The sequence below is a fragment of the Ursus americanus genome, chromosome 3 (assembly GCF_024610735.1).
Source record: "Ursus americanus isolate L20-20 chromosome 3, mUrsAme1.1.p, whole genome shotgun sequence".
Taxonomy (NCBI): Eukaryota; Metazoa; Chordata; class Mammalia; order Carnivora; family Ursidae; genus Ursus; species Ursus americanus.
The window spans coordinates 48,403,350-48,415,493 of NC_142129.1; the positions used below are offsets into that span (position 1 = coordinate 48,403,350).

The 12,144-nt window shown below is 38.4% G+C and overlaps 1 protein-coding gene across 1 annotated transcript; it reads right to left on the reverse strand.

Moving 5' to 3' along the window:
• Positions 1-459: 459 nt before the first annotated feature.
• On the reverse strand, positions 460-11,209 carry CBX3 (chromobox 3). The gene is made up of 6 exons (XM_045793001.2): positions 11,060-11,209; positions 9,842-9,893; positions 6,838-6,980; positions 4,354-4,516; positions 2,149-2,243; positions 460-1,776 (listed from the first exon to the last, which is right to left on the reverse strand). Exons 2-6 carry the CDS (start codon positions 9,863-9,865, stop codon positions 1,650-1,652), a joined length of 552 nt encoding a protein of 183 aa, XP_045648957.1. The 5' UTR covers positions 9,866-9,893; positions 11,060-11,209; the 3' UTR covers positions 460-1,649.
• Between the last annotated feature and the right edge of the window lie 935 nt (positions 11,210-12,144).

A 12,144-nucleotide genomic window follows, 5' to 3' on the forward strand; every position in this document is an offset into this window, starting at 1 on the left:
AAGTAATAAACAGCTTAGTATAGATAGGATATTTTTTTTAATTTTTAAAAACTGAGGTATAAATTGACATAGTCAGTTTCAGGTATACAACATGATTAAATATTTATATATATTGCAAAATGATTTCCTTTTCTCTGTATGGATTTTGGAAATTAGTAGAAGTAAGTCTATCACAGCAGTATCAGTCCTAACTTGTTTTTCAGACAGCAGTTTCAACAAACTATATTCTAAGTATGAAAATTTCCTTTTAATGAAGCAGATTCCTCTTAGGCATCCCAAGATACCAGTTTTCATTTTTGTAGAAATACATATTCTAGTAAGTTTGAAACTCCTCAGCTCAAAAGATCGAAGACATGTACTCTAATGCTTTAGTGTTATTTATAAACATGAAGAGGAACCTAAGGTGTGTGTTTCTACTCCCACTAGAAAGATAATCAGATAAAAAAAAGTCTAATCACATAAAGGAATATAAAACTATTTATTGACCACTGTTTACCAGTATTTACAATAAAGTAAACAATATACAGTTGGGTAACATTTTGACTACAAAGTTGTTTTTCCTGGTTTCTGGTGAACCAGTAACTCAAATACTGAGAAGATTGAGCCTACGTGTCAGGAATGAGTTGGGGTAAAGAAAAAAACATGCAGGTTAAGAATTTGGATTATAGGAGTCTGTCCACCTATTTATTCCAGCAGGTGCTGAATTGCCAACATATCTAACCAACTGCTTATGATTAGGTTTCCATGAATGAAGTCTTAAGACATTCCATGAATCATGACCTTTTAGTCAATACAGCACAGAGACTTCAACTTCTTGAAAAGGACTGGTTCACTAGAAGGAACCTTTAAATGTCCATTTAACTAAGTTTTGTTTACCTAATTAAAACACACCAGGACTTGTCTAGTTTTGTCATTTGGGTGGGGAGGTCGGTGGTGGTGGTAAGATTTTCCTTTCAGGGATCTTGCAAACACACTTGCATTTATATGACTGTAGATACAGATATAGATTCTGATATGGCTGCTTTTAAATTGTCCAATTTAAACTATTTAAATTGTCCAATTAATTACAAAATTTGAAAGGTTAAGGCTTCAGGAAAAACTTCAGTTTAACTTTAAGTGATTTATTTCTTAACTTGCTGAAAATGATACATCCCGGAAACACGGGCTTATCCATGGTTTATAAAACGCTATTTTTGTTTTGGTGAATGTTTAAAAAAAAAAAAAAAGGGAAAAAGAAAACCATTTATGTATGTATTTTAAGTATACACACAAAAAACCCCTAAATAAACAAAAAACCCAGAATGGTCCTTAAGCATACAGGAGTTAAACACAAATTTTGAATGAGTAACAACTATGAAGATTTCCCCCAACATTTAGAAAAGGTGTTCTCTAATGCAGGGGGATAATATACCATGGTCTCAAATATTCTTTTCTGATAAAGGAAGCAACTACAGAAAGCTTTTATTTGTTCAAAGTAACCAGTGCTATAGATGCAAAAACCCCCAACAACTCCCCCAATACTACTTCAAAACAAACATTATCAAACTTGATTTTCATTAGAATGTTATTTCTTCACACTAACAAATCAAAAAACAAAGACCCAGATTTTATATATATATATAAATATATATAAAAAGCAACACAAACAATTATTGAGCTTCATCTTCTGGACAAGAATGCCAAGTTAGTCTCTCTTCATAAAAAGCAATTACAATTTGAGGACACTTCATATTTGCCTCTTTTGCCAGCACCAAGTCTGCCTCATCTGAATCTTTCCTGTTGTGAGGGAAAAAAAAATTTCAGTCAAAAGTCTCAACTGTTTTTGCCAACTGAGAATGTTTCACTTAAATCATAATTCAATCAAAAGGTATTTCAGTGCTTCAGAAGGGTTATATGATACTTGTGGCTATGTTCTGATAAAACTACATTTTCCAAAACAGGCCAATCTTTGCTTTAAAACACCATTAGGAAAAAAACAAAAACCAAGCAACAAAAAGCCCCAAAACCAAAAAACCTAGAATCATCCTTTCAGCAGATATTATCTAAATGATGAAAACTATAAAACCTTTTCTAGATAAAGCTTCACAAATTAAAAAAAGAAAAAAAACTCTTAATTTAAAATATAACAGCAGTCATCTGCACACTTACCATTTCATGAGAAACATTAGTTCTCCACTGCTGTCTGTGGCACCAATTATTCGTTCAGGATCAAGACCTCTGGCAAAGCCTCTTGGTTTATCAGCCTGATTTAAAGATGTTAAATGACTATTTACATAAATGTGTCACCCAGTTTCCATATTGCAAACTAATAATATTAACTTCCGATTTGTTTTCATGAACTATAGCTTTCAAATTAAAGTAAAAAAGAACTGACAGGAGAAAGAACCCTTATTTAGTACTAAAACACACTGTAATTTCCATTAACCTTATAAGAAAAAACAAACCCAGGTATCTAAAAGTGTTCTGAATCTCAAGACAGAACTATGTAGGCACACAAATTAATCCCTTTATTTCTAACTTCTTTATAAATTCATGAAGTTAGTATTTCAAATCACTTTTAGGAATTAATGGAAATTACCCACATATTTCTAAAGCACACACAAAATACAAATAGCAAAAGAGTAAGAACTCTGAAACTCAGACTGATCAGTATAATAATCTGCGTTATAGGAAACCTTAAAAAAATTCTTAGCATAATCCAGTGGTTCTAAAAGCGTGGTCTGAGGACCCGTGGGGATCCCTGAGACCTTTAGTGGGTGGCTGTTTATCGGCAAGGCCTCCTCCTTTTTCTTTGACTTTAAAGTATCTACATATGCCTCCGCCAAACAACATTAAGACAGCAAATCAAATGCAGAAGTAGAACTGTCTTAGGCTAGACACTGAAAAGGTTTGCAAAACTGTAAAATGCCACTCTTCTCATTTAAAGTTATTTTTCAGAAGTTATGAACAAGCAATAGGTTTTGTCATTCTTAACTGAATACACGAATGTTTTAAAACTGTTTTAATTTCTAATACAGTTAGGATTGATGGTCATACCACATATAAATAAAAGTTCTCTAGGATTCTCAATAATATTCTTGAGTATTAAAGGGGTTCAGAAAGTTTGAGAACTGCTTAGATTAAGAAATGCCTTCTCCCTACCAGACTTTTATATCAATATCCTAGATTCTGGAGTCAGATTACCTAGGTTAGTTAGAATGACAACTCTAACCTTTACTGCGTGGCTTTGGGCAAGTTAATCTCTGTGGTTGACTCATTACCTATAAAACAGGAATAATAATACTATCTGTCTCAGAGACATTTTATAGCATAAAAAATGCAAACTAAGTTATGTAGAACACTGCTGGGCACACTATAAGAGTTCAGTGTAGGATAACTACTGTTACTAAACAGCACTTCTGTTGAATATACGGTTGACCTTCAATTTATGCATATGGATTCTTAACACTGTTACCTTTTTGCTTTGGCTGCTAAAGCATCCAGAACCAAATTTGTAGTCAACCTCTGCTGCTCATCTGGAAAATGGGGATAATACCTATAATCTTAGCAGACCTGCCACGAAGATTTAACAGGTTACCTGTAAACTACTTGGCATCTAATTCAAACGATCAAATTTTAAATCCAAAGACCTTATCAATGAATCTGTATTTTGTTTAGTTCCCAAGCCTAAATACTAATTCAGAATCAAGACCTTTACCCAAATTGCCAGCAGGCATGGTAAATACAATCTGTTTTGGAGTTGAAGGTATAAGCAAGTAGTTATGTGTTTTGCCCAAAGCCACCGACACATTAGTGAAGCAAAGACTAGATCAAAATACCCATGTAGTTAATGAACCAGCTGTCTCAATTCACACCAAAAAATTTTTTTTTAAATTTCTGTTACCAAAGATTATATACTTCAAAATCAGAATGTTGTTTGGCAATACTCTGACAAAACAAAGACCACATGTCAAAGTACGTTCTGGTGGTCAGTGCCACTAATGGTCTATAATCAGGATGTGCCATGTGGATTGTTTTTACTGTAAGGGATTGCAATGATCTAATCTTTGTGTTCACTGTATTTAAGACTGCTAGTCCTGGATCACAGGAAATGGTTCTTATCAGGGATCAAATCCATGAATCTACTCAAAGTAACACTAGCACAAAAATGTAAGCTGTATAAGCACTTATTGAACATTTATATGATGCAGGCTAGATCATGCCTAGCCTTTTTGTCCTAAATACTAAGCATTTAAAAGAAACTTAATGATTTTAAAAAGTATTTGAATTTTTAAAAGTATCTTAAACGTATTTTAAAAATCAAGCCATCAACCTTTTGCTAGGTCAGTCTGCTGGGCAGTATTTTATACTTACAGCATCTCTTTTCTTCTTTGATTTGCTATCATCAGATTCACTGTCAGATAAAGATTTTCTTTTTGTACCATCTTTTTCTTTACCAGCTTTTTGAGAGTTAAGAAATGCTTCAATTAACTCTGGACAATCTAAATTTTCTTCAGGTTCCCAAGTATTGTCAGCACTGGGTTTGGTTAAAAAAAAAAATTCAATTAAATAGGATTCATCATCATCCACATTCATTTAATATACAGCTGAAAAACAGTCTGCTGCACTGCAGATGCTTACCATTTTTTCCCTATCCCCACATTCTTTTGAGAAAATCTGCTTATACTTCCTGTGTCTACTTTCTTAGCCTCTAGTAAGTGGGCAGTCTGCTGTATTACCTCCAAGTTAACTATACCTGCTCTAGCAGAATAATTGGAACGAATATTTTCCCAAGTTACATAGACAACCCACTTCAGAATTTCTCTGCAAAGGCTTTTTAAAAATGAGGATTCCCTATTTCCACTCCAAATTACTTTATCAGATCAGTCAGACTATGCCTCCGTTTGGGACCTCCAACACCATGTTTGAGAACAAAAATTCTAAGGCATTCTATATGTGAGGCAGTATTTTCAACTTCTGCTGGGTGCTCAAACTGGGCAGTGATAAAAAGCAGGGGTTGGCAACCCAAAAGTCAAATCCAGCTTTTGTATGTTGGGCCAACTAAAAATGTTTTTCACATTTTTAATTGGGAAAAAATTTCAAAATGACAATTATAGGAAATCAGGGCCCATTCACTAGAACATAGCCATGCTTGTTTGTTTAATGTAGTGTCTACTGCTGCTTTTGTACTGTATTTGAAAAGTTGAGTAATTGTGAGAGGTCTACTGCCCACAAAGCCTAAGTATTTACCACACGATTCTTTAAGGAAAAAGTTTGGCAACTCCTGATATAATGCTGAGATGGCTATTTTCATATGTTTTTCAGAAGGACTGGAAAGAAAATGAGTATCAATTACCAAACATGAATGTTAGATAATCCTACACTGATACGGTTGCTAACATTTAAAAAAAAAAACTCTATGCCCAACGTAGAGTTCGAACTCACAACCCCCAAGATCAAGAACTGCATGCTTTACTACCTGAACCAGCCTGGTGCCCTGTAGGCTTGCTAACTTTGTGCACTCTGATCCAAAAAGCCTTTACAGGACAAGACAGAATGAAATCATTCTATCGTTTTAGAGATGATGGAAAAGAAAGGTACTGTTAACTTCTGGTTACCACTTGGGTCTTCTGATATGCTGAGATGCTAAAACTGGCAAACCTGAATCAGGATAGGGGAGGACAAAAGAGTTGAAGCGGAGCCTCCATTTTGTCATGTTACTTTCATTATAGACTTCTATATTGTGCACCTAATACAGTGTACCGCACATAGTAGGTTCTCAGCCATACTAACGGCCTTCGGTTTGGGAGAAAGAGGGAGAAAGGAATTAAGTTTCTTAACATTTTGATAGGCTGGACAGAGACAAACAGCATTTAATGCCTCATGAGATTCCAAAACAACCAACAAAAAAGGTAATGAGTTCTTTGGCATAATGGGTAAATCTCATTTTAAAATAGTTCAGACTTATTTTGCTTTGTTCTGCTATCTGTAGGAAATTTTTCTAGTGGCAAATTATAAACTTATATACTTAAGCTCAACTAAGAATACTAGAAGGATAAAATAAAGAACCTTAAATCTTCCACTCAACTCATAATTCCCAAAATGCTATGGAGACATCTTTAAATGTAAATGGTGGGGCAAGTAGTACGTAACAGATATTTGAAGCCTGATTATTTGACTAGCACACTCCCCCATCTCCACCATGCTCAGACAACTGCTGTCTATCTCTACCTATCCATTTTCAAGAAGTCACTGACCACAGAGCCTTGCTGTTTTTGTGGTATAAGGCAGAAAAATCCAAGTAGATTTAGCACATGATAAACCTAAGTTTATAACTCATGGAATTTCTGCATGAGTTATTCGCAATACAGCTAACATAAAAATTATGAGAACAATTAGTAACAAGGAACATAAAGAATTAAGGAGCTTAAAAAATGCTCACAACACTTCTTAAGAGATTAGAATACAGTAAACCTAGTGCACGGTGTAAGTCCTAGATGATAAACACTTCTGTTCAACACCCACCAGTCTACCTTATATAGCTTCAATATTTTTAGTGTCCTCTGTATCTAAGAAAACAATGTCAATTAGACATTCTAATTAGTAAAATATCTAACTACATTAACATGATTACATAGCAAACTGCACACCTATAAATTTGTCTCTCCAAGGCAATCAACTAATTTCAAATCTGCTTGGTTGACTCTAAACAGATCTCAAAGCACCCTGGCTTAAAGGTGTCTTTAAATATAAAGAAATCTACGGGGAATCTGATTTTAAAAACCCCAGACTAAAGCAAATTTTAAACGTCACTTAGGTGCAGTCAAACATATAATGAAAGCACCAGAGGTTTCTTACTCTGTAAATCCCTTCCACTTCAGGAAATACTCCACCTTCCCATTCACTACACGTCGGTCCAGTACTTTTTCCACCACAAATTCTTCAGGCTCTGCCTCTTCTACTTTTTTACTCTTTCCATTCTGTTTCTTTCCCATTTTTTGCTAAAATAAAACAAAAGAGAGATTTAAGAAACTTCTTTTTTTCATTTTTGAGTACATTTTAAAGGCTAAACTATTTATATTATTGTTGCATTTGACACCTTTATTTTTACTTCTATATCCCAGGGCAGACACATTCTGAGAAGATGAAAGTCAACAGAATAATCAAAAAGAATACTTAATTCCATTTTAGCTCAAACCTATCACCCACCCCCTTTGCAGAAATAATACAATAAAAAACACTATCTGGGAAATACTGTTCTTTCCCAAATCTAATGTCTTACCTAGTCTACAAAACCAAGTTTACTGAACCAGCCTGGTGCCCTGTAGGGTTTGCACTCATTTTAACTACAACACAGCAACAAACAACTAGAAAGTATTAGAGGATGATACAAAGAGAGTAAATACTAACAAGGGATATTATTAAGTCAACCATAGTCCCATTATAAAACTACAGCCTCCCAACACTTAAAAACCCCCTTTCTCAAAACAAACACCAATATTAAAAGTCTCAGTTATACAGAAATAGGTAAGTGCAGAATGAAAACATGGTTCAGAATCCTGAGATCAGTCGTAGAGTCAACGAAGGAGACCATTAATAGGTTAAAAAGGACACTTATTGTTCCATAATTTCTGTATAACATTACAGATCACATGGAACAAAATTATAATGTTGTCACTTGAAGAAGCCAAAATACTGGATCATTTTAATTCTCTAATGTGAAAATCAAGTTTCTTTCTTGGTTTCTCAAGTGTTAAAATGGTAGCCAGCAAAATTCACTTTAAACAAGTTTTTAGATTAGTTTTTTTCTTTTTTGTATTAACACTATCAGAAAAGCCAAAAGACCAGGCTAAAACCACTATTTTCCAATAACTCATGTTATGAAGATTGAATATAACTGAAATGGTTAATTAGAAGAGACTAAGGGGGAAATCTCAAATGTTACGTCAATTTTAAAATAATTTCAGTGGTGCTGTTAAAAAAAACAACAACTTAATTGCCTAGTCATTAAAGTCACCTCTTAATGTAGCATACAAGCCGAAAAGTAACAACAGCAATGCCTCAAGACTGCAAAAGAACACTGAAATCAAAATTATGTAATTAGAGGTGTACACACATATAAAAAATAAAAATTCTCTGGAATTTAGAATAACCCAGCAAACATCTGATTTTGTTGGATACCATCTCCAAGTCAGGTCTTACAATTTTCTTAATAATTTTTATTAGTCAAGACACTTGGGTATTACAACCAGTCAGAGAGCTTTTAGCTTCTGTACACTACAAGGAATGAAAAACTGTTGTAGATAAAAGCCTATTCGATACTGATCCTAAATGATAAACAAATTAGTTATGTTCATGAAAGTAAGAGATTAATAGAACAAACAGGATAACAAAAGTAAAGAAAGTGAAAAGAATAAGCACTAATAAGATAAAAATAATGAAGTATTTACTATGGCACTCATAAGCTAGTTACAAGTGTTCACCTTTTTCTTTTCAAAACAAAACTCAATTTCCCACCTAAACTAACACACCTCATCTCTTAAAATTAAAAGTTAGATTAAGAAAAACTTTCAAGGTTGTCAATTAATGATCCTTTGGACACTGAAGACTGTCAAAACTGTGTGCCAAAGCAACAGAAGCATCTATGTTTGCTTTCTGTATCTCTATTCATCCTCAAAGCCTCAGGGACAGCTAGTTCCTTCTCCTTCCAATACCTGAAGGTCACAGGTAACCATACAGTCAATTCAGTTGTCTACACTTTGGTGTACCGCTTATAGAATTTGAAGAACAGTTCAATCCTGAGGGGGGCACAGAAGATGCTTTGTGTTTTTTCCATTGACGGCTTTGATGGGAATCATTTGTGCCACAGACTTTGTTTCTTATTTCAATGTCTCCCAGGATATTGGAGTTAAACATGCAACCTAATGATGGCAAAAATTAAAAACCAAACTTGCCTTTTTAGTGTGAAAGCCAAGGGGAGAATATACAAATCAAAAACCAAATTTTTTGCTTTATTTAGATATTAATAATATGATTGCAATTATTGATGAAATGTTAGAATTACTGTGAGAACAATTAACTTTGAATTTCACAATTTTTATGTGAATATTTGTTTTCAAAAAATCTGTAACTTGATATGCCTGACATACATGTCTTTACACATTCATAGACCTTTTAATGAAGAGTAAGAAAGCAAACTTGGGGTTTAAGAAAGTGGAGAGAAAAAATTTAACTGCTTGAATGATCCAGATCAGTCTTCTCTCCTTCCTGGATATATATATATGATTTTGTTTATTTTGTATTTTTAAAAAAATGGCAATGATTTGAATTTAAGGCCTTTATGTATTTTAGAATAATCAAGTTTGAAAGAGGATAACATGAACAAAGTAACTGAATGACCTTTGTCCCAATCTAGGTGTGTAAGGTACCTACCTGTTCTTTAAACTGAGCAATACCAAAAATAGCTGGTTTCTCTAGACTTCATTATAGGGTGATTTAGGGACTGTTATGCCAATGACCAAGGGCTTTACAGCGTTGTCTGTTTATGCTTGTAAAAATTCTTCCATGTTACAAAAGTTTATTTTTATTTCAAGATAAAAATACTCCGTAAAGTTCATTGTGCTGTCCTCCCAAGATTAGGTTTCTCTAAATGGATTAAGACACTATTAAGCCAAGTCGGTAAGTATCTTAATGTAATGATTTCGTTTTGCCTCTAACTCTCCTCATTACAACACTGGGGGAGAGAAGGGACTAGGAAATACATGTGGATGTAAATATCTCAACCACAGAAATGCAAAGTTATAATTTTTGGGAAAAAAATTTGAGTTAGATCCTTATATATTTTAGGTTTTCATTAACTTACCAATGTAGTTTTATTGGAGGCCATTTTTTATTGCAGACTTGAAGAGCTATTACTAGAAAAATGCATGACAGTTAAAAAGTTTGCACGACACACAAAAGGTAACTAAACACAAGTTTTGTTTGGATTCCAACCCCCACCTATGTATCGTATATTTTAAAACTTGTACTCAAATCCAGAGATGCAGATTTGAGACCTGCGTTATTAGTGATCTATACTTGCTGAGTACATCAGTGCTCTAACCAAGTGGGTCTAGAAAACCTTATTAGGTACGCTGTTATCAGAGACAGTTTTACAAAGGAAAAAATAGCAAATTTTTTTTCCAATTTAAATCCCATTTATGTCATATTCAGCATTTTTAAGAAAATGGCCAAATGATGTGGTTCAAATTCGACGTGATCACCCAAACAATCACAATGATAAATTATGGTACATTTCCCCTCTAGACCTTTTAACAGTCCAAAGGGGCGCCTATATAACCCCAACTTGGGTTCTTAAAAACCCTCCCCCTTTCTAATCACTAGTTTAAAAACTGAACAAGGAAAAAAACCAAACCGAGATGCTTCAGTCCCATTTCGTGCCACTTTAAAAAAACAAACCACCTCTTCTATCCGCTCCCCGTAAGCCCCACCCTGCTTAGCTAGGCCTAAACGCCCGGCCCCCGCCCCCCACCCAGGAGCCCGGGCCTCGTGGTCAGCCCATCCGCCGGGAGAAACAAAGGCCGCGGCCCGGGGGCTCAAGGGCACTGCACCACCGGGCCCACGTTCTTCCCCGCCCGGCGGTAGCCACGTAACGGAATGCCCGCCGCAGCCTCGGAACAGCGGGCCGCGCTGATGCGGGAGAACGCACCGCCTTCACTGGAGGCCCAAGTCGCCGACCGAGGCCGTGAGGGGGAGGAGGGCCCCTCATCTTGATCGCGGATGGGGGAGGGGAAAAGGAAATGCGCTTTGTCTAGAAATTAGGCGGCTGTCGCCACGGCTCTCTACCCTCTCGAGGACAGTCTCATTCTCCCCCTCCCCCACAACTAACTCCAAGCGCCGGCCCAGCGCCAGGCCCGCCGTGGGGTCTCCGCTGGACTCTCCGCTGCTTCCCGCCAGCTCCCCACTCGGGGTCGGGCGGGGAAGGGCGGGAAGCAGGGAACTGGGTGGGGGGGATCCCTGGGGCGCAGGTGGTATTTTAAGCACCACCACCGACTAAAGAGAGAGAAAGAAAGACACCGACTTCACCGCCTCCGAGCTGCTCCGGGTCCCGGGTCTGCGGCGTCTCCGGCCCTGCGCGCCTCAAGCTCCAGCCACATCCGAGGGGGAGGGGGCTAGGGAGCTGCGCGCCGGGCAGCCGCTGGAGGGGGGGTGGGGGTGGTGGTGGCACCGCCCACGCCGGGCGGCCGCGAGGGGCGGGGCGGGCGGACGCGCGCGCGCCCAGCGGGGGGAGGGGCCGTGCGCCGCGCCCGCCGGGAACCAGAACCCCGGGCAGGTGGAAGGCTGCAGCGACGCGGCACTTACTGTTCGCGGTGTGGCGCCTGGTGGTCCCCGGAGGGGCGGGAGAGGGAAGTAGAGGCGAGGACAGTAACCGAGCTTCTAGACGGAGGCGTTTCTGTTTCGTAGCAGCAGCGCCTGGCGCCAAAACCGGGCTCCGCCTACTTCCTCGCCCCTAGAAGTGGGTGCCGCCAAACGCTAGGGGTGAGGGAGCGAAGAGAAACTTGGATGGGAGAATCGGGAGCTAAGGAGTGCCCCTCTCAGACCACCCTTTCCAAAGACCTCTTGAACCCAAGGGGTCGACTCCCAAAGACGTTGGCCAGGGTTAGGCTGGTGGAGCGTGAAGTGTAACGTGTTGACTAGAAGTCGCTTCGGGTGTTTCCGGAAGGGGCCGAGTCAGTCCTCAGCGCTGGGGGGAGAATTACGGGAGGGAAATCGCAAGGGGGAGGCTACAAAGATTTTTCTGGCGGGAGATCAGGGGCGGGGGGCGAGGCGCGGATTATTAGAGGCTTTGCTGCAGGGACCACCTCCTGGTTGAGGGGGCTGGACTTTAGGGCTGTGCTTTAAGCTCCTCCCGACAGCGTTAATTTCAAACTGCGCGACCGTTTCTCACCTGCCCTGCGCTAAGGCGGGGGCTGGACCCAATTCCATGAGAGAGAAATACGCAGGACTCGAGCCTTCCGCAATTCACTGAGACCATTTACGCAAGTGACGTCAAGCACTACTACTGGCTGCAAGGGGGGAGGAATACGTACCTGGCGTAAGGAGGGCGTAGAGCGTTCCCGCCATTGGCGGCGGTTAGGGCGTTTACGCAACGGCCTGACGTAGGGG